We start from the raw sequence: 22,274 nt of genomic DNA, 5'->3' as shown, positions 1-22,274 counted from the left end.
AATTATTTACACTTTGGGCCCAATTTGGACATAGTCACTTAGGAGTGTACTTACTTTTGTTGCCAGCGGTTTAGACATTTATGGCTGTGTGTTGAGCTATTTTGAGAGGGACAGAAAATTTACATTGTTATACAAGCTGTACGCTCACTACTTTACATTGTAGCAAAGTGTCGTTTCTTCAGTGTTGTCACATGAAAATGCATAATAAAATATTTACAAAAATGTGAGGGGTGTACTCACTTTTGTGAGAAACTATATATAGAAAAGGAGACCAAAACTGGTCCAGAGAGGTGAGGACGATTCTAATATGTATTGCTGTATATCACAGGACTGTGCTGTAGTTATGAAGACATCTCTTGAGAATATTACAAAGAGGAAAAGTCCCCGCATGTCTACAAGAACGAGAGCAAGACAAAACTCCATTACTGTGTCTCCACCTATCTTCCTGACTCTTAAGAGAAAAAGCAAGAAGATCCTAGAACTCATCAACAAGATCATTGAGCTGCTGACAGGAGAGGTGAGCGGTGCCGGGAATTCTGGGACATTATCCAGTAACAGACAAGGGATGTGTCTGGATGGTGACTGTATCATTGTGTGTGTCAGGTTCCTATAAGGTGTCAGGATGTCACTGTCTATTTCTCCATGGAGGAGTGGGAGTATTTAGAAGGCCACAAGGATCTCTACAAGGACGTCGTGATGGAGAATCAGCCGCCCCTCACATCACCGGGTAAGAGGAGACTTTATTGTAAGGCTCCATTCACACTAGACGCTCAAATCTGCGCCAAAAAAACGCTGGATAAAAAACGCTAATATTTAGCGTGTTTTGCCAGGGTTTTTGCAGTGTATAGGAGTAGACGTGTTTTTGTTAAGGATCGGGAGTCTGCCAGTGTTCTTAACAACCAGTTAATAGCTGGTTTGGTGTATAATGGCTGTTAACCTCCCTAGCGGCAATCCCGAGTCTGGCTCGGGCTGCAATTTCAGTACCACCAGCGGTATCCCCGAGCCAGACTCGGGATCGCATCGCTGTATACAGGGAGGATACAGGGAGAGGTTACTTACCTTGTCCCCTGGATCCAGCGATGTCCTCCCCGCTGTGTGTGCGAACTCCTCCGCTCGATTCACACAATGCCCGAGTGCCGCCGAGCTCCGTTCCCTGCGACGTTACGACGCACGAGAGCGGAGATCAGCGCCAAATTAAAAAAATACACAAAACACATACAGTACTGTATAAAAAAAATACACATCCCCTTTGTCCCTAGTGGTCTGTCCAGTGACCTGCATGTAGTTTTATATTATAAATACAGTTTTTTTCTGCCTGGAATTTGGAGATTGTCCATAGCAACCAAAAAGTGTCCCTTTATGTTAAAAGTGATTTTAGACCAACTAGAAAACAGCGATAATAAATTATAATCACTTGCAGAATTGAGCGATAGCGATTTGTGGGGAAATTCGTCATCAAACGCTAAATCTAATGACAGCGACAATTCTGCAAATGAGCAAATTTCAGTGTTTTTGGATTTGATTACATTATTGAATAATTTTTATTATTATTTATTATCATTATTTATTATATTATAAACTTTATCATACCCGGGATGTCTACTAGACTCTTGTTTGAACAGATTTAAGAGAGTTATTCCTAAGAATTGCAGGCCTACAATATAAAACGCCAAATTTCCATGCAAAATAATTGTACCGCTTTCAGCACCTAAAATCAGAAATAATCATACCGCCAGGCAGGTTAAGGAGCGGGCTGAGAAGCCGGCGCCCGTGTCCTGAACAACGGATGACACATCAGCTGACAGTTGAATGTAAACACAGCGATTGCCGGTAAAAAAAGGTTGGGAAAAAAACAGCGTGGTAAACCCCCCCCCCCCCCCCCACAATTCATATTGGGCTCTTCCAGGTCTGGTATGGATATTTAGGGGAACGCCACACCTAAAAAAATAAAATAAAATGGTGTCGGCCCCCCATAATTCATACCAGACCCTAATCCGAGCATGCAACCTGGCAGGAATTGGGTGCCCCCCCCACACTTTAACCTTACTAGACCACATGCACTCAACATGGGGGGATTTTTTGGGGTTCCTGCCCCCCCCAAAGCACCTTGTCCCAATGTTGATGAGGGCAAGGGCCTCTTCCCAACAACCCTGGCCCTGTGGTTGTGGAGGTGTGGGTGGGTGACTTATCAGGATTAGGGATGAGCTTCGTGTTCGAGTCGAACGTACGTTCGACTCGAACATTGGCTGTTCGTGCGTTCGGCGAATTCCGAACGTTTTGGCCGTTCGCGTCAAAATTCGAGTGACGCGCGCGCGGACCACAATGCACTGCGTTGGCGCAGTGCATTGCTGTCCGATGATTGGCCAAGCATGCACTGTGACCCCGCATGCTTGGCCAATCGCAGCGCCGGCAGCGAGGAGAGCCATGATTGGCCACAGGCATCCTGCCTGTGGCCAATCATAGCTCAGACTGTGTAGTGCACGCCCCACACTATATAAGGCCGCCTTTAAGGCGGCCTCCTGTAGTGTGTTACTTTGCATCTGAAGCAGTGGGTGTTCTGTGTACCTTCAACACAGTACACACCAATCGTTTTTGGCTGATTTCCTATCTTGCTGCTGTGTAGTGGTTGTTGTCTGTGCCCTGACTGCAGTATACACCACTATATTCACCTCACCTATATAGCTAGTGATCTAGCTTTAACCACTTAACAACTGCCCATTGCCGATTAACGGCTTCAGGGCGGTTGTTTAACTCAGAGAGGCCGTTAATTAACGGCCTCCCAGAATTCTGCTCTCGCGTGCCCCGAGGTGTGCGCACTCGAGAGCATCCGTGACCGCCGGGTCCATAGGACCCGGCGCATCACGGTAAACGGCCGCTCATAGCGGCCGTTTACCACGTGATTGCTCCGTCAAATGACGGAGTGATCACTTGGAAACAAACCGGCGTCATGTTATGACGCCTGTTCCTCCCTCCCCTTTCTGTACCGATCGGTACAGCGGAGGGGAAAGAGATCGGTGTCAGCAGCGATGTGGGCTGCATCTGCAGTGCCCACATCGCTGCTCACCGAATTTAACCCCTCAATTCCCTGCCAATACTCTGCAATACCAGTGCATACTCTGCATTACCCCGCCATTACTCTGCAGTACCTCGCCATTACTCTGCAGTGCAGTACCCCGCCATTACTCTGCAGTGCAGTACCCCGCCATTACTCTGCAGTGCAGTACCCCGCCATTACTCTGCAGTGCAGTACCCTGCCATTACTCTGCAGTACCCCGCCATTACTCTGCAGTACCCCGCCATTACTCTGCAGTGCAGTACCCCGCCATTACTCTGCAGTGCAGTACCCTGCCATTACTCTGCAGTACCCCGCCATTACTCTGCAGTACCCCGCCATTACTCTGCAGTGCAGTACCCCGCCATTACTCTGCAGTGCAGTACCCCGCCATTACTCTGCAGTGCAGTACCCTGCCATTACTCTGGAGTGCAGTACCCTGCCATTACTCTGCAGTACCCTGCCATTACTCTGCAGTACCCTGCCATTACTCTGCAGTAACCCCCATTACTCTGCAGTAACCCCCATTACTCTGCAGTACCCCCCATTACTCTGCAGTACCCCCCATTACTCTGCAGTACCCCCCCATTACTCTGCAGTACCCCGCCATTACTCTGCAGTACCCCCCATTACTCTGCAGTAACCCGAATTACTCTGCAGTACCCCCCAATACTCTGCAGTACCCGCCATTACTCTGCAGTACCCCCAATACTCTGCAGTACCCTGCTATTACTCTGCAGTACCCCGCCAATACCCCGCCAATACTCTGTAATACCCAGCCATACTCAGAGATACCCAGCCATACACGGTGATACCCTGAAGTACCCAGCCATAGACGACCCCCACCCCTCACCGCCCTCTGGTGCTTCTACCAACTCGCCAGTACGATCAAAGCCAGAATCTTTTTTTTTAATTTTTTATTTCAGGCTTCCCAGCCTAGAGGTGAGATGTGGGGTCATATTGACCCCCCAGATTTCACTGTAAAGAGGACCTGTCATCCCATATTCCTATTACAAGGGATGTTTACATTTCTTGTAATAGAAATAAAAGTGATCAAAAATATATTTTTGGGAAAAAAAATGTCAAACTAAAATAAAGTAAAATGAACAATAAAAAAATAAAATAAAAATTAAAGCGCCCATGTCCCCATGTGCTCGCATGTGCCACACATGTGAGGTATCGCCGAGAATGTTAGAGCGAGAGCAATAATTCTAGTCCTAGACCTCCTCTGCAACTCAAAACATGTAACCAGTAAAAAAATATTTAAAGCGTCGCCTATGGGGATTTTTTAAGTAGCGACGTTTGGCGCCATTCCACGGGCATGTGCAATTTTGAAGAGTGACATGTTTGATATCTATTTACTCAGCATAACTTCATCTTTCACTTTATGCAAACATTGGGCTAACAAGTGGTTAATAATAGAGCTTGCAGTCAGTAGTGTTAGGAGATAGTGCGTGCTGTCTGCGTGCTCTGTACCCAGTACATACCGCTATAATATAGGGCAGGCCCCTACTTTCAAACATCCAACTTACAAACATCTCCTACTTGCAAACGCAAGGAGACAGCAGCAAGTGAGATGAAAAAAGATGGACGACAAAACAAAATTATACAGGGGTGATAACCCTTCCCTATGTTTTCCAAAAAGCTTAAAGATATTTTTTTTGACTGGAGCTACACTTTAAAAATGTACCGGTTGAAAATGACAAACAGATTCAACTTAACACAACAAACCTACACAGTCCCTGTCTTGTTTGCACCGCCTGTATACTGCTGTTCTGAGTATATAGGGCCTGGGGGCCACACGCATTTCCTTTTTTTAATATGGGTACGGGGTTCCCCTTAATATGTGTACAAGACCCAAATAGGCTGGTAATGGGCAGGGAGGGCTACCCATGCCATTTTTCTCAATGATTTTCAACCATATTGCAGGAACCAGATATAACATTAAAACCGCAAGCAGTTTTAAATGGTGTTATTTCCGTTTAATGTCATTTTGTGCAGGGACTGTTCTAAACACGGGAAACACGTGGCACTTCACAGGCATACTATAGACACCCCCCAGGCACCATATTTAAAGGAATATTTCACTTTTTTTTTTCACTTTAATCGTCATTAAAATCACTGCTCCCGCCAAAACGGCCGTTTTTAAAACTTTTTTTTGAAGTGACCCATGTCCCCTGAGGCAGGAGGCAGATCGCCAAACCCTTTTTAGGACACTATCTTGCATATTAGCCGTTAAAATTAGCACTTTCCAATTCGAACGTTCGAGTCCCATAGACTTCAATGGGGTTCTAACGTTCGTACCGAACGCGGGGGTCGTTCGCAAGTTCTGGTGCGAACCGAACCGGGGGGTGTTCGGCTCATCCCTAATCAGGATCTGGAAGCCTTCTTTAACACTGGGACTCCCATGCAAATGAGTAGTGTGTACATCCCTACTCATTCACCCAAAAAGTGTCAAAAGTAAATAAAAACAAACGTGGTATTTCACATGTCGTTTTTTTAAAAAAACAATGTCCCTCGGTGTAGATCCATCGTCAATCACGATGAACGATGGCCGACGACCTGAAAACCGAAAAAAAAAAGGTCTGTACCAGACTAAGGCCATCTCCATTCTTCACTATGATGTCATGTTCCCAACAAATGAGGAGGATATACTGTACACCATATGAAAGGTCCATCTCCATTCCTCTAAATAACGTCATGTTCCCAACAAATGAGGAGGAGATACTGTACACCATATGAAAGGTCCATCTCCATTCCTCAATATAATGTCATGTTCCCAACAAATGAGGAGGAGATACTGTACACCATATGAAAGGTCCATCTCCATTCCTCAATATAACGTCATGTTTTACTTTCTAACAGATGGACACCATGTCAGGAATACCTCGGAGGGAAATCCTATTTTTTCTCCATATTATGATGTGAAAAATTATGAGATTGCTGAATATTCTCGTGAAGTAAACCAAATGAGTCAAATTCTACACCACAGACCATATCATGTGGAGACATCAATGGATCCCTCTAATCCTGAGGAATCTTCTGACCAATCACATCCTGTTATTTCAGACATCCATCTCCATTCTCACAGTGCAGATCCATCAACAGAAGAGAGTTCATTATCTTGTTTGGAGTGCGGGAAATATTTTAAGACAAAATCTGAACTTCTTTTACACCTCAAAACTCACACCAGTGTGGCCTTTTCATGTTCAGAGTGCGGGAAAGTGTTCCCCGAGGAAAGGAAATTTCTTACACACCAGAAAAGTCATAAGAGTAACAATCCTATTTCATGTTCAGAGTGCGGGAAACAGTTCAATTTCAAATCACAGCTTCTTATACACCAGAGAAGTCACACAGGTGAGCGTCCATATTTATGCTCAGAGTGTGGGAAAGGTTTCCAGAGCAAGGCATACTTCCTTACACACCAGAAAATTCACACTGGCGAGCGTTCGTATTCATGTTCAGAGTGTGGGAAAGGTTTCAGTAGCAAAGGAAACCTTAATTTACACCAGAAAATTCACACAGGTGAACGTCCATATTCATGTTCAGAGTGTGGAAAGTGTTTCACTTTTAAAGTAAGTTTTGTCGCACACCAGAGAAGTCACACAGGTGAACGTCCATTTTCCTGTTCAGAGTGTGGGAAAAGTTTCAGTAGCAAAGCATACCTCATTACACACCAGAAAAATCACACTGACAAGCATTCATATTCATGTTCCGAGTGTGGGAAAGGTTTCAGTAGCAAAGGAAACCTTAATTTACACCAGAAAATTCACACAGGTGAACGTCCATTTTCCTGTTCAGAGTGTGGGAAAAGTTTCAGTAGCAAAGCATACCTCATTACACACCAGAAAAATCACACTGACAAGCATTCATATTCATGTTCCGAGTGTGGGAAACATTTTTCTGATCAAGTAACACTTATTAAACACAAGAGCATTCACACAGGAGAACGTCCTTATTCATGTTTAGAGTGCGGGAAATGTTTCACTCTGAAAGTACACTTTCTTAATCACCAGAAAACTCACACAGGTCAGAGTTCTTATTCATGCTCAGAATGTGGGAAATCTTTTGCTAACAAAGGACACCTTCTTGTACACCAGAGAAGTCACACTGGAGAGCGTCCGTATTCATGTCCAGAGTGCGGGAAATGTTTCGCTCAAAATGGACACTTAAGTTATCACCAGAAAACTCACACAGGTGAGCAACCATATTCATGTTCAGAGTGTGGGAAAGCTTTTGCTGACAAAGGCACTCTTCGTAGACACCAGGTACTTCACACAGGAGAGTATCCATTTTCATGTTCAGAGTGCGGGAAAGGTTGTGTTGATAAAGCAACCCTTCTTTTACACCATTTAACTCACACAGGTGAGCGACCTTATTCATGTCCGGTGTGCGGGAAATGTTATAACAGCAAAGCAAACCTTGTTAGACACCAGAAAACTCATACGGGTGAGCGCGCTTATTCGTGTTCAGAGTGTGGGAAACATTTCACTCGGAAGGAACATTTGCTTCAACACCAGAGGATTCACACGGGTGAGCGTCCTTATTCATGTTTAGAGTGTGGGAAATGTTTCGCTAAGAAAGGAAACCTTCTTGTACACCATAAATTTCACGAAGAGAAGGGCCCTTATCCATGTTCAGAGTGCGGGAAAACGTTTGTTTCTAAAGGAAATCTAAGTCAACATCAGAAAACGCACACCCGCTAAATCCACCGACGAATGTATGGACGATTTTTTTTTTTTCAAAATGATTTGTAGGGTTCAATGAAGAAATTTAAGGTGGTACAACTCAGTAAAGGTGACATGGCGGGTGTCTGGTTTGCTTAGACATCTCCTGGTTTCTTCTATTTCTTGGATGCTCCAGTTGGGATCTCCACCTCCCACAGTTCCTAATTCTGTTCCCGCACACCTTGGGGGGCGTGTAGGAGATCATAGGCTTCTCTAGTCAGCCATAGTGACTCCGTCTTCCATAATAATTATTCTCTTCTATGTTCTATAGACAATGTCGGTGAAGAGTTCCTCTACAACCTCGGAGCTAGAGATGTTTTTTCGGCACCATCCAGAGAGAGGAACCTAGATTTAGACCGGCCATAAATGGGTTGAATATCCAAACTTATTTTCTTTTGAAAATGAGAAATTTCGTGCAATTTGTAATCTGATGGTGCCACCATTTCATTTCAAAATTCGACCAACCAAGCCTTCAATTTCGCCTCATGTTGCTACAGAGAAGACTTTTCTTGGCCGGAAATCTTCTTTTCTTTCCAGGTCACAGCTCCATGCGCATTTCTTTTTTCGATTTATATTTCTCAGAAGATTCTCCCGTCATTGATTAGAAATTCGTTAGGTTTTCCCAAAATTTCCAACATGCCCGATCACTCAAATTTGAAGGCCACACGAAAATCGGCCATTGATGCGGCCAACTAATGTTGCGAAATTTGAACAGAAATTTGAAGAAAAGTTCTTAGTTGTGGAATTCGACCCGTTAGACCGGTCATACATGGGTCAAATTCCGAAAGAATTTTCTTTTCGAAAATTTAACTAATGAGAATTCCAAACAAATTTTCTTTTGAAAATCAGAAAGTTTGTTTGTTTTTGCCACCATTGATTTTAAAATTCCACCAACCAAGCCTTAAATTTAACCTTGTGTTGCTACAGAAAATAATTTTTGTGGCCAGGAATTTTCTTTTCTTTCCAGGAATTTTTATTTTCTTGTGCTCATGCACATTTCTTTTTCGATTCTTTTTTTTTTTTTTTTTTATAATTCTCAAACAATTCTCCCATCGTTGATTAGAAAATTGTTTTTACCAAAAAATTTCCAACTTGCCCGATCACTCAAATTTGAAGGCTGTTCGAAAAATTATTCATGTAGCCCAGTAATGGTGCAAAATTCGAACAAAAATTCTTAGTCTGGCCATACATGGGTCGAATTCTGAACACATTTTCTTTCGAGTCAGAAATTTTGTGCGTTTTGTTAATTAGATGGTGCCACCATGGATTTTAAAATTCGACCAACCAAGCCTTCAAATTCACCTCATGTTGCTTCAGAAAATAATTTTTGGGGTTGGGAATCGTCTTTTCTTTGCCCGATTTTTTTTTTTTTCTTGCACTTATCCACATTTCTTTTTCAATTATATTTCTCATGTGATTCTTCCATCATTGATATTAGAAATTAGTTAGTTTTTCCAAAAATTTCCAACAAGCCTGATCACTCAAATTCAACGGGCCATGCGAAAATCAGCCACTAATGGTGCGAAATGTGAACGACCCAATAAGCTGGCCATACATGGGTCAAATTCCAAAAGAATTTTCTTTTGAAAATAGAATTAATGCAGGCCATACATAGGAATTTCGAACAAATTTTCTTTTGAAAATCTGAAATTTTTGTGCGTTCTGTAATCCGATGGTTATAGATTTTGACTAAGCGAACCTTGATTCGTGAAATGCGTTGCCATGCCTGTATAGAGGTCTCATGATGTCTTATGATGTATCTTGATGGTTTTTTATCTTCAATAAAGTAATCATCACTGCTTCATACCTGAGTGTACACACCTGAGTGTGGTCAACCTTTCTTGAACCATTGGCTCTTATGCAGGCTGCTGGACCTTTACCACAAGATTGAGATTACTTGTATCAGTTATCTATAATTCTATGGTGCCACCATTGATTTAAAAATTCGACCAACCAAGCCTTCAATTTCACCACATGATGCTACAGAGAAGACTTCTTCTTCTTTTCTTTCCAGGTCACAGCTCCAGGCGCATTAGAAATTTATTTCCAACATGCCCGATCACTCAAATTTGATGGCCACAGGAAAATCGGCCATTGATGCGGCCAACTAATGTTGCGGAATTTTAACAAAAATTCTTAGTTGCTATTTTCTAAAGCAAATGCGTTTGGAATTCGGCCCGTTAGGCCGGCCATATATGGGTCAAATTCCGAAAGAATTTTCTTTCGAAAATCTAATGAGAATTGAGAATTCCAAACAAATTTTCTTTTGAAAATCAGAAAGTTTGTTTGTTTTGCCACCATTGGTTTCAAAATTCGACCAACCAAGCCTTCAATTTCACCTCATGTTGCTACAGAAAAGAATTTTCATGTCCGGGAATCTTCTTTTTTTTCCCGGGAATGGTCTTTTCTTGTGCTCATGCGCATTTCTTTCTTGATTTTTATTTCTCACAATCTCCCATCATTGATTAGAAAATTGTTTGTTTTTCCAAAAATTTCCAACATGCCTGATCACTCAAATTCAATGGCCACACGAAAATTATTCATGTAGCCCACTAATGGTGCGAAATTCGAATGGAAATTCTTATGCTGGCCATAAATGGGTAAAATTCTGAACACATTTTCTTCAGAAAAATCTGAAATTTTGTGCGTTTTGTTATCAGATGATGCTACCATTGATTTTACTTAATTTTATTAATTAATTTGATTTAATTCGACCAAACCTTCAATTTCACCTGTTGCTTCATAAAATATTTTTTTGTGGCTGGGAATCTTCTTTTCTTTTATTGTGCTTTTTTCGAAAATATATTTCTCACGATTCTCCCATTATGATTAGAAAATCGTTAGTTTTTCAAAACATATCCAATATGCTCGATCACGCAAAATCGACGGGCGCACAAAAATCAGCCATTGCTGCAGTCCACTAATTGTGCGAAAAAATTTGAACAAAAATTCTTAGTTATGATTATCGAACGAAAACGCGTTCAGAATTCGACCCATTAGGTCAAATTCCGAAAGAATTTTCTTTAGAAATTCTGAAGCATCAGGTGAATACATGAGAATTCCAAACAAATGAAAATCAGAAATTTTGTGTGTTTTGTGATCGGATGGTGCCACCATTGATTTTGAAATTTGGTCAACCAAGCCTTCAATTTCACGTGTTGCTTCAGAAAATAATTTCTGTGGTCGGGAATCTTCTTTTCTTTTCTGGAATTTTCTTTTCTTGCACCTATGCACATTTCTTTTTCGATTTATATTGCTCTCATCATTGATTAGAAAATTTTTTGATTTTCCAAAAATTTCCAATGTGTCCGATCACTCAAATTCGATGGCTGCATTAAAATCGGCCTTTGCCGTGGCCCACTAATGCTGTTAAATTTGAATGAAAATTCTTAAGCTCCCTACACACTATGACAAAATTGGGCAACCAAATGGCTGGTTTCTCTCAATGTTTTTTCACAGAATGTTGGATCCGAGGATAGAAATAATGTATGAAAATTCTCAAAATTTTCATTCGGAAGGTCGAAATCGGCTGTCGAAAGTTGTCAGAGATGCTATCAGAAAATCGTAGGATCGTTCCTCAGATGAAAATTGTTCGCCCGATTTTCTTATAGTGTGTACGAGCCATTAGATAATATTTTCGAAAGAATATTCTTACAAACATCGACCCGTGTATAATGGACTAAAGAATTTTGTATAACCAGTCATGTACACTGGGCGTCCCATGCCCAAAAAACGTCCATAGAAGAACACCTGGCGTGTGTAGTAGGTCCTGCTCTGCTGCTGCTTATCCCTTGCACCTGCCAGCAATTCCCGGCTGTCAAAATGGCAGCCTGGACTCCTTGTGTAAAAAATGGACAGCCTGACACAGAGTTTTTAAACATTGTTGAAATATGATAGAGATATATATATACAAATATAGAGGTCTAGAGCAATGGTTCTCAACCCGGCCTCAAGTACCCCCAACAGGCCATGTTTTCCTTTATCTTGCACAGGTGCTTTAAATCAGAGTCAATGGCTTGGTATTTTGGACAACAAATTTATCTAAGAGAAATTCCCCAAACATGGTCTGTTGGGTGTACTTGAGGACCGGGTTGAGAACCACTGCTCTAGACTTCACATTATACGAGGTCTAAAACTGCATTTAGATGAACCAAAATCCAACATGGATGGATGGATGGATGCCTCCAAGCCACTTGACCTTTTAGATCCTCCTCACACTGATATAAAGCCACAGGATGACCTCAAATTAGTTTGTTAAAATAAAACTATAGGCAAACAATTTAATTTTTTTTTCATTTTGGATAAAGCAAGCGAGGGCTATAACCCCTGTCAGATTTTTTTTCACCATCTGTGTCCTATTATGGAGATTTGCCTTCACTTCCTGTCCCATAGCCAAACAGGAAGTGAGAGGAAATCCCTGCAAATGAAGGGAATTCCAGAACTAGTGTCCCAATTGGAAGATTTCTCCTCTATCACTTTTCTGGGGGACAACCCAAAATATGGGGATTTCTTTTACTTTCACTTTCAATGATAATGGTAAACAGGACAAACTGAGAGGGTGAATCTCCTTGATGGGGGCACAGACCGCAATAAAAACTGACCGGCGTTCTAATCCCTCTCCACTCTATCCAAAACTAACAAAAAAAGTTTATAAAAAAGTTATACTTTAAATCAGATTTTATCACCATAGGTACATACGAAAAGAAAGATAAAGGCATCCCATAGTGATGTACTGTATAACAATTTATTAAAACCAAATGGAAGGGTATTCACAAACAGGGAGCAATATAAGCATTAAAAGACCGCACCGCCAGCGTGATGACGTCACTGCTATTCTCCACCCAGCGGCCTCCCTTTATCACATGGTGGTTGGTGCACTTTGGATCCATCAAGATTTTTTGCATGTGGACTTTATTTTATATTTAACTCTTTTGAACTTTATTTGTTTGCTGTAATTATTATTTTTTTATTGCTGAATGTGTGTGAGACACTTTTTCTCCATAGATTTGTTTAAATATTTGTTTGCAATATCAGTGAGTGCTGCTGTCACAATTACATTTTCTATTGAATTGCTTTGAGCTTGTCTAGCGCAGGATACTCATATAAATCCTTGGTTTGAAAAAAAAAAAATGTATATTTATTAATAAAATGTGTGCCTATTTAACCCCCTAATTAATCCTTAGTTTATCCCTGCCACAATTAACTCATTCTTCTCCTTTTCTGCTGAACTATTATTTTTCTGATGTTTTTTCTAATATTGTTCAAACTTTTATTTTTTTTATTTTTTTGTGTTGCATTACAAAAAAAAGCACAACATTACTTTTAATTTAAAGTCCCAGTATATGGAGATATACATTCCCCCCCCCCCCTTTTTGTACATTGAAAAAATAAGCCTTTTTAATATTCAAACTTTTATTTAGTTATTCATTTTGCTATTTGTTTTTTTCTTTTTGCTATTTGTGTTGCATTACAAAAAAAAGCACAACATTGAAAAAAATAAGCATTTTTAATATTCCAACTGCTTTTATTGATTTTATTTATATATTTTTTTATTGTGTTTGTATTACAATAAAAAGCCACACTATATTACCAAAAGTATTGAGACACCTGCCTTTACACGCACATGAACTCTAAGCCCTTGTACACACGGTCGGAGATTCCATCGGAATGTGTCCAATCGGAGCGTTTTGTTGGATATTCCGACTGTGTGTGGTCTGCATCGGACTGTTTCCATCGGAATATCCGTCGGACCAACTTTTCCAACTTGCCGGAAATATTTTCCGACAAAATGCTCCGATAGGACATACTCCGATCATGTGTAGAGAATTCCGATCGGACAAAGTGCCACGCATGCTCAGATCAAATTCCTACATCAAAGCTATTGGCTACTAGCCTGAACATAGTCCCATCGTAACGAAATAACGTCATCACGTCGGATTTTCCGACAACTTCGTCTGACCGTGTGTACAACAGTTTCGGACAAAATCCGACGGATTTGGTTGTCGGAATCTCCGACCGTGTGTACAAGGGCTAATGGCGTGCCAGTCTTAGTCCGTAGGGTTCAATAGTGAGTTGGCCCACCCTTTGCAGCTATAACAGCTTCAACTCTTCTGGAAAGGCTGTCCAATACTTTTGGCAATATTGTGTGTGTGTGGGTGTATATATATATATATATTCTTAATAAAGTTAATAAATAATATTTAATAAATGACTTTGCAATACTTTGTACAAGGATAATAATTTTATTGTCTTTTTAAATGGGAGAAATTATAGGATGTCCCATTGATTGTGCTCTCAACCAAACTGTCAAACCACCAAATGGCTGGTGGAAAGTGAATGGAAGTGAAAATTTCTATGTAGCACCCTGATGTTTAGGTAGAGTTGCTCCTAAATGTACCTGCCGGGTATAGTTGCCTTAGCCAATTGTTAGGGATCAATTGATTTCACCCTAACTGAAATTCTCGCACTTCTCTCTTCTATCACTAGATGGCATTAGATAAGACAAGGGCAAAGCAAGGACAGATTAGAAGTATATGGGGTATCTGAGCCAATGGGCAGGGGTTTTCTAGAATCCCTTGGCCTGCTGGGAGAACCTATATATTTGGGTAGAGTCAGGTGATCTATGTTCTGTGCCACCTGGACGGCTGTCTGGGTGGATGTGTGTTGTGCTGCCTGGGCTGCTAGGCCGAAGTTTGGGCCTATACTGGAGGCGTCTGGCTGTCTGAGGGCCTATCCAGAAGCAAGAGAGCTAGGGTTGCCAAATATATATAAAATAAAAAATAAAAAAAGGGGGGGGGGGGGCGAGTGGCAGGTATGGAGTCCTCCCAGTTGGTCTGGTTGAAGTATAGACTACCGGGTAATAAGTTGGTGGGGGTCTGTGGTCAGTTAGTGGTCCCCGAGGCAATTTCTGATGGCTGGGGACAGATGCTAACCTAAAGGTATTACAGACCAAAAAGTTGAAGATGGGGTCGTCCGGCACTGGCAACCAAGGTATTGGGATTGGAGCTGGAATGTTTTTGTAAATGACGGTTTTCAGTTGATTTGTTTTTTGTTTGTAAATGGCCTGTTCGGCCTTTATTTCCAGCAGGTGTCAGTGTCATTATTTTAATAATAATGGTAAGTCTGTAAACATGTTTGAGTTGGGGTAGACTCCTTAACGTGTATGTTAGGCCAAAACCTGAACTAGATTTGCATAGAGTGGGGAAGACTGGGCTTTAACTGCTATCCGGGGCTCTGTATAGGGGTCATGTGCCAACCAATCAGTGACATCAGTTGTGGATGTGTGACAGTTCTCTGTGGTCTAAACCTAGTTCATTTAAACAAAACACTCTCTGGGGACAGCAAGATGCCAGTTACAACGAGCTGCACTGAAGGCCCTCTCTGACATGAGAGAGATCAGACCAGGAGGTAAAGAAAGGAAAGACCCGGAGACACATCTGCTCTAACCTTGCCTCCCTAACACTGGATGTAGGAAGTACTTGCCACTGTTCCAGAGGAATGTGGTATAGAGAGGAACATGCAGGAACAGGAGAAAGAGCAGGAGGGGCAGTACTGGTGTTGCAAGATCTCTCTGCCATATGGTGCCCCCATTGAGCTTTGAGGTAGACCTTCATGTGATTTCACATGTACAGTATGTAGTGCCCAAGCAGCTCCTGCTCTTGCCAGAACCCGTACTTCAGACAGATACTGTATAAAAGATAACAAGTGTACTGTCAGCAGTAGAGCTAGTAAACAAATACTACAACTGTGGACCCATTCCCTCCGAGTTATCCTCCTCAGCACCCAAGTTAGACCCATTCCCTCAGAATTGTCCTCCTGAGCACCCACGTTGGATCCATTCCCTCAGAGTTGTCCTCCTCAGCACCCATTTGAGCCCATTCCCTCACATTTGTTCTCCTCAGCCCCCAGGTTGGACCCATTCCCTCAGAGTTGTCCTCCTCAGCACCCAAGTTGGACACATTACCTCCGAGTTCTCCTCTTCAGCACTCAAGTTAGACCCATTCCCTCAGAGTTGTCTCCCTTGGCACCCAAGTGCAATTTGACATGATATTATCTGCCACCTCTTTCTTACTGGAACTATCTGCAGAAGCCATGCAAACTGTGATTTTTTTTTTTTCTTTCCTTTCATAGGTTGAACCAGATGAACTTGTGTCTTTTTTTTTTCAACCTGATTAACTATGTAACATGTGATGATGTATAACCACAAACATCAGATCATGGGCAGTAATTCTAGTACCAGACCTCCTCTGTAAATCTAAAGCGGTAACCTGTAAAGGCATTTAAAGCATTGTTTATGGATAGTAACATTTACGCCGTTTGTTGCCATTGCACAATTTTAAAGCGTGACATGTTTGGTATCTATTTACTTGGCGTAATATCATCTTTAATACCTTACAAAAGAATTGGGTTATGTATTGTATTTTTTTGCATTAAAATTCAAAAAAGTTAATTTTCCTCCAAAAGTTGCATTTGAAAAACCTTTGCGCAAATAATGTGTGATATAAAAAAAATGCAAAACTTAACAATTTATTTTCTAGGGCCTCTGCTTTAAAAAAATATATATAATACTTGGGCGATCTAAGTCATTTTCTAGCAAAAAACAAAACAGCTGATTGTTATTTGAACACAAAGTGCCAGAAAAGACCTGGACTGGAGGTGGTTAAACAAAGCTTACACACTAAATTATTTGCAAGGAAAAAAGGCTTTTGACTGTTGAGCAACAACATGTGCATTTGAAGACATTATCGGGCTTGCTAGACTAGGGATGAGCCGAACACCCCCCGGTTCGGTTCGCACCAGAACTTTTGAACGGACCCCAAATTCGTACGAACTTTAGAACCCCATTGAAGCCTATGGGACTCGAACGTTCGAAATTAAAAGTGCTAATTTTAACGGCTAATATGCAAGATGCTTTCCTAAAAAGGGTTTGGGGACCTGGCTCCTGCCCCAGGGGACATGGGTCAATGCCTAAAATGTTTTTAAAAATGGCCGTTTTGGCGGGAGCACTGATTTTAATGACGATTAAAGTGAAATATTCCTTTAAATATCGTGCCTGGGGGGTGTCTGTAGTATGCCTGTGAAGTGCCATGTGTTTCCTGTGTTTAGAACAGTCCCTGCACAAAATGACATTTAACAGAAATAACATCATTTAAAACTGTTTGCGGTTTTAATGTTATATCTGGTTCCTGCAATATGGTTGAAAATCATTGAGAAAAATGGCATGGGTAGCCCTCCCTGCCCATTACCAGCCCCTTTTGGGTCTTGTACGCATATTAAGGGGAACCCCGTACCCATATTAAAAAAAGGAAATACGTGTGGCCCCCAGGCCCTATATACTCAGAACAGCAGTATACAGGCGGTGCAAACAAGACAGGGACTGTGTAGGTTTGTTGTGTTAAGTTGAATCTGTTTGTAATTTTCAACTGGTACATTTTTAAAGTGTAGCTCCAGTCAAAAAACCTATTTTTTAAGCTTTTTGGAAAACATAGGGAAGGGTTATCACCCCTGTATAATTTGTTTTGTCGTCCATCTTTTTTCATCTCACTTGCTGTTGTCTCCTTCCATTTGCAAGTAGGAGATGTTTGTAAGTTGGATGTTTGAAAGTAGGGGCCTGCCCTATATGCTCTGCAGAAATGGCGGAACAAGGTGTTGGTTTTGCCACAACATTGTAAGCCCTCAAAGTGACTCTTGGTGGACGCAGGAGCGCCCTGCTGTGAACGATTATATCAAGAATTGTAATTAAATGCCATTGTTGAACAGTGGTAGAAAAATTGACCTTTGGTGGTTGTGGTGCTGGTGCCACAACACTATAAGTCCTCACAGTTACTCTGGGTGGGCACAGGAACGGGCCCTCCTGTGAAATATTATATCAAGAATTGTAATTACATGTCCCTGTTAAACAGGGGCAGAAAAATTGTGCCTTAGGCACTGGTGCTGGTGCCACGACACTGCAACCTCTCCCATATACTCTAGTTTTAGTGCAGGAATTAGCCCTGCTGCAAAGCATTGCATCAAAAATTGTAATTAAACGCCCCTGTTAAACAGGGGCAGAAAAATTGGGCTGATGGCATCACCCAGAACCAGAAATGTTCTTCCAACATATCAGCGGAGGAGGAAGAGGATAGACAATCGGCATAACAGGACAGTCACTCAGCATCAGCATAGGCAGTCTTGAAGGGATGTGATATTTCCAAAAAAATTATTCGGTTACATCAGCTTCAGGTGCTTGGTAGCTGTGGGTGATCCAAGACTGATTCATCTTGATGAAGGTCAGTCGATCAACTGAGTCGGTGGACAGGCGCACCCTGTGATCGGTAACAAAGCCACCAGCAGCACTGAAGGTGCGTTCCAAAAGAACGCTGGATGCAGGACAGGCCAGTAGCTCAATTGCATACTGTGCAAGCTCTGGCCAGTGATCCATCCTCAAGACCCAGTAAGCCAGAGGATTTTCGGTGGGAAAGGTGTCCAAGTCTGACCTTGCCCCTAGGTATTCCTGCACCATGTAAATCAGACGCTGGCAATGGTTGCTGGAACCGATCATACCTTGGGGCTGCGGACTAAAAAATTGTCTAAAAGCATCGGTCAGATGGCCACCTTCTCCACCGCTCCTTCTGACCGATGCCTCAGCAACACGTTGTCCAGGACCAGGAGTTTGTAACCTCCCAGTCTCTGGGAACGCGTTGCAGAGACCTTTCTGCAAGGCCTCCCGGAGATGTCTCATCCTCTGCTCCCTCTGCAACGGCAAGATAAGGTCGGCAACCTTACCCTTGTACCGTGGATCAAGGAGAGTGGCCAGCCAGTAATGGTCCCTCTCCTTGATCCGAACAATACAAGGATCCTTCCGCAGGCTTTGCAGGATCAGGGAGGCCATGCAGCGTAGGTTAGCTGAGGCATTCGGTCCGGAGTCCTCTGGGTCACTAAGGACAACATCATCCGCAGCTACCTCCTCCCAGCCACGTACAAGTCCACGGTTTTCTTGGGACTGTAAATCATCCCTACAAGACTGATGCTGCCTCCACCTCCATGCTGACACAATCATCCTCCTCCTCCTCCTCATCCTCTTCCTGTGTTATGGGTGGCACAGCAGGAACACTGTCTGGATAAAGGCAAGGAAGTCCTCCTCTTCCTGCCTCTGTTCTGCCTCAAGTGCCCTGTCCATTATTCCACGCAGCGTATGCTCCAAGAGGTGGACAAGAGGTACAGTGTCACTGATGCATGCACTGTCACTGCTCACCATCCTTGTGGCCTCCTCAAATGGTGACAGGACAGTGCATGCATCCCTGATCATGCCCCACTGGCGTGGTGAGAAAAAACCAAGCTCCCCTGACCCTGTCCTGGTGCCGTAGTCGCACAGGTACTCATTGATGGCCCTCTGCTGCGTGTGCAGCCGCTGCAGCATGGCCAACGTTGAGTTCCACCTGGTGGGCATGTCACATAAAAGGCGGTTCTTGGGCAGGTTCAACTCCTTTTGGAGCTCAGCCAGCCGAGCACAGGCATTAAATGATCGGCAGAAATGCACACAGACTTTCCTGGCCTGCTTCAGGACATCCTGTAAGCCTGCCCAAGAACCACTGCACCACCAGGTTAAGGACGTGAGCTACACAGGGCACATGGGTCAGTTGTCCTTGTCAGAGGGCGGAGAGGAGGTTGGTGCCATTGTTTCAAACCACCATTCCTGGCTTAAGCTGGCGTGGCGTCAACCACCTCTCGGCCTGCCCCTGCAGAGCTGACAAAACATCCGCCCCAGTGTGGCTCCTGTCCCCCAAACAAACCAGCGCAAGCACGGCATGGCATTGTTTTGCCTGCGTATTTGCGTAGCCCCTGGAACGCCTACGGAGCACCGCTGGTTCTGAGGACAGAGCACTGGAAGAGGCCATGGAGGAAGAAGAAGAGGAGGGGGTGGAGGAGAGAAGTGTGTCACAACCAATAGTAGCATTTTGGAGGCATGGTGGCGGAACAACCTCCAACACTACTGCACCTTGTCCTGCATCCTTCCCAGCTGCCAGAAGAGTGACCCAATGGGCCGTGAAAGACAGGTAACGTCCCTGTCCATGCCTGCTGGACCATGAGTCAGCGGTAATCTGCACCTTACCGCTGACCGCCCTGTCCAGCGAGGCAAGGACATTGCCTTCCACATGCCGGTAGAGAGCCGGAATCGCCTTCCCTGAGAAAAAGTGGCGTTTGGGGACCTGCCACTGAGGAACCGCACATTGTACAAACTCACGTAAGGGGGCCGAGTCTACCAACTGAAAAGGCAGCAGTTGAAGTGCTAGCAATTTAGCCAAGCTAGCATTCAACCACTGGGCATGTGGATGGCTGGGAGTGAACTTCTTTCCCCGGTCCAGCAGCTGGGGCAGGGACATTTGCCTGCTATAATTGGACGTGGGTGTACTGCTAGCAGAGTGCCCGGAAGCACTTGGCTGTGACACACCTAATTCTACACCTTCATTCCTCTCAGAGCAGGTTTCAGAGAGGACTGAAAGTCTAGTGGGGTTGGAGATCCCAGCTGATGAGGAGCAAGGAGAGGTCTGCTTTGTTCTTTGGTGTGGGTCTTTGAGGTACGCTTGCCAACGAGCTGCATGGCAGGTCAACATATGTCTGGTCAAGCATGTGGTGCCCAAGCGGCTGATGTTTTGGCCACGCGAGATACGCTTGAGACATATGTTGCAAATAGCAGCGGTGCGATCTGATGCACTCGTCTCAAAAAAGGCCCACACCAAAGAACTTTTAGAATAACGCGTAGAGGCAGCGCCCTGCACAGGCGGAGCTCTGCGGTGTGATTCAGTCGGTGTGCTGCCCCTAAGCTGGCCCCCGGAGAGCATCCTGCCTCGTTGGACATGTGCCTCCTCCTCCTCCTCTCTCCTACCAGGCACCCACGTGGAGTCAGTGCCCTCATCATCCCCTCCCTCTTAATCGCTGGAGCAAACCTGGCAGTATGCTGCAGCTTGTGGAACATGACTGCCAGATTGCTGTCCTTCTTGAGCATCCCCTCTTTCTGCATTCACGCTACTGCCTTCCTCTAGCTGAGTATCATCATACAGAGGCTACAAAACACTGGGCATCCTCCTGGAGCATGTACCCAACACTGTGCTCAAAGAGTTCAGGAGACTCCTCAGGAGGACATGGTGGGTCTAGGGAAGGAGTCACTGATGATGACATTGAGAGGAGAGAAGATGATGCATTGGCAGCTGCTTTGCTGGTACCCGGAGACTGGGTGAGAGAGGATGAGGAGGATGAAGAGGGCTTGGTCATCCACTCTACCAAGTCGTTGGCATGTTGCGGCTCAACATGTCCAGCTGCCGAAAAGAAGGACAAGCGTGTCCCATGGCCACGTGCTGATGATGACGATGCACCGCGTCCATGACCAGCACTGTTGTCTCTAGACACAGAGCCTGCTTGCCCTCTTTTATCGGCTCGCGCTTGTCTGCCTCTCCTTGCTGGCCTTCCAGACATGGTAATGGCCTGAAGGGAGTTGGGAAAACCAGCAATTGGTTAGTGTATATTGTGCTGGAGGCACACACAACTTCCACTAACTCCTGCAGATGGCAGATGGCTCAAATAGAGAAGAGCTATGTAGGTGGATATAGCGGTGTATACTGGGTTCAGAGCACGCAGACAGCACGCACAAGCTCCTACCGCTGACTGCAAGCTCTATTTAAAACGAGCAAGATAGTTTGCTATATAGGTGGATATAGCGGTGTATACTGGGTTCAGAGCACGCAGACAGCACGCACAAGCTCCTACAGCTGACTGCAAGCTCTATTTAAAACGAGCAAGATAGTTAGCTATATAGGTGGATATAGCGGTGTATACTGCGTTCAGAGCACGCAGACAGCACGCACAATCTCCTAACACTGACTGCAAGCTCTATTATAAAAGATAGATATATCGCTAGCTATATAGGTGAATATAGCGGTGTATACTGCGGTCAGGGCACGCAGACAACAACCACTACAGAAGAGCAAGAACGAAAAATCAGCCGATAACGATCGGTGTACACTGTGTTGAAGGTACACAGAAAACCCAGTAACTGCTACAGACGCCAACACTACACAAGGCCGCCGTGCTGGTGGCCTTTTATAGTGTGGGGCGTGTACTACACAGCCTGAGCTATGATTAGCCACAGGCATCCTGCCTATGGCCAATCATGGCTCTCCTCGCTGCCGGCGCTGTGATTGGCCAAGCATGAGGGGTCACAGTGCATGCTTGGCCAATCATGAGCCAGCAATGCACTGCGCCATCGCAGTGCATTGTGGGCCGTGAGCGCCACACGAATTTGGCGCGAATGGCCCATAAAGTTCGGAATTCGCCGAACGGGGCGAACAGCCGATGTTCGTGTCGAACATATGTTTGAATCGAACACGAAGCTCATCCCTATGCTAGACCCATGACATCAAATCTGTCAATGGAGTTTGCAGGATTAGTTTGAAAATGGACTAGCAAGCAAGTCAGATGATGATGTTGATCAGCAGTCAAAAGCTATTTTTCAAAGATGT

General features: G+C 43.8%; 1 protein-coding gene across 1 annotated transcript in view; it reads left to right on the top strand.

Annotated features, from left to right (window-relative positions):
- Window positions 1-13,932, top strand: part of LOC143956388 (uncharacterized) — a 45,943-nt gene extending 32,011 nt beyond the window's left edge. The window contains exons 8-9 of the mRNA XM_077466606.1: window positions 5,298-5,314; window positions 6,294-13,932. Of these exons, the coding sequence (XP_077322732.1) occupies window positions 5,298-5,314; window positions 6,294-7,758 (1,482 nt within the window). The 3' untranslated portion in view covers window positions 7,759-13,932. The remainder of the gene's footprint in view (window positions 1-5,297; window positions 5,315-6,293) is intronic.
- Window positions 13,933-22,274: the final 8,342 nt, after the last annotated feature.

Source organism: Lithobates pipiens, unplaced genomic scaffold, assembly GCF_037356315.1.
Source record: "Lithobates pipiens isolate NorthernLeopardFrog02 unplaced genomic scaffold, aLitPip1_a1.2 Scaffold_35, whole genome shotgun sequence".
Lineage (NCBI taxonomy): Eukaryota > Metazoa > Chordata > Amphibia > Anura > Ranidae > Lithobates > Lithobates pipiens.
Note: the sequence above shows the minus strand (reverse complement) of the source record. Positions and strands in the feature narration are given on the sequence as shown.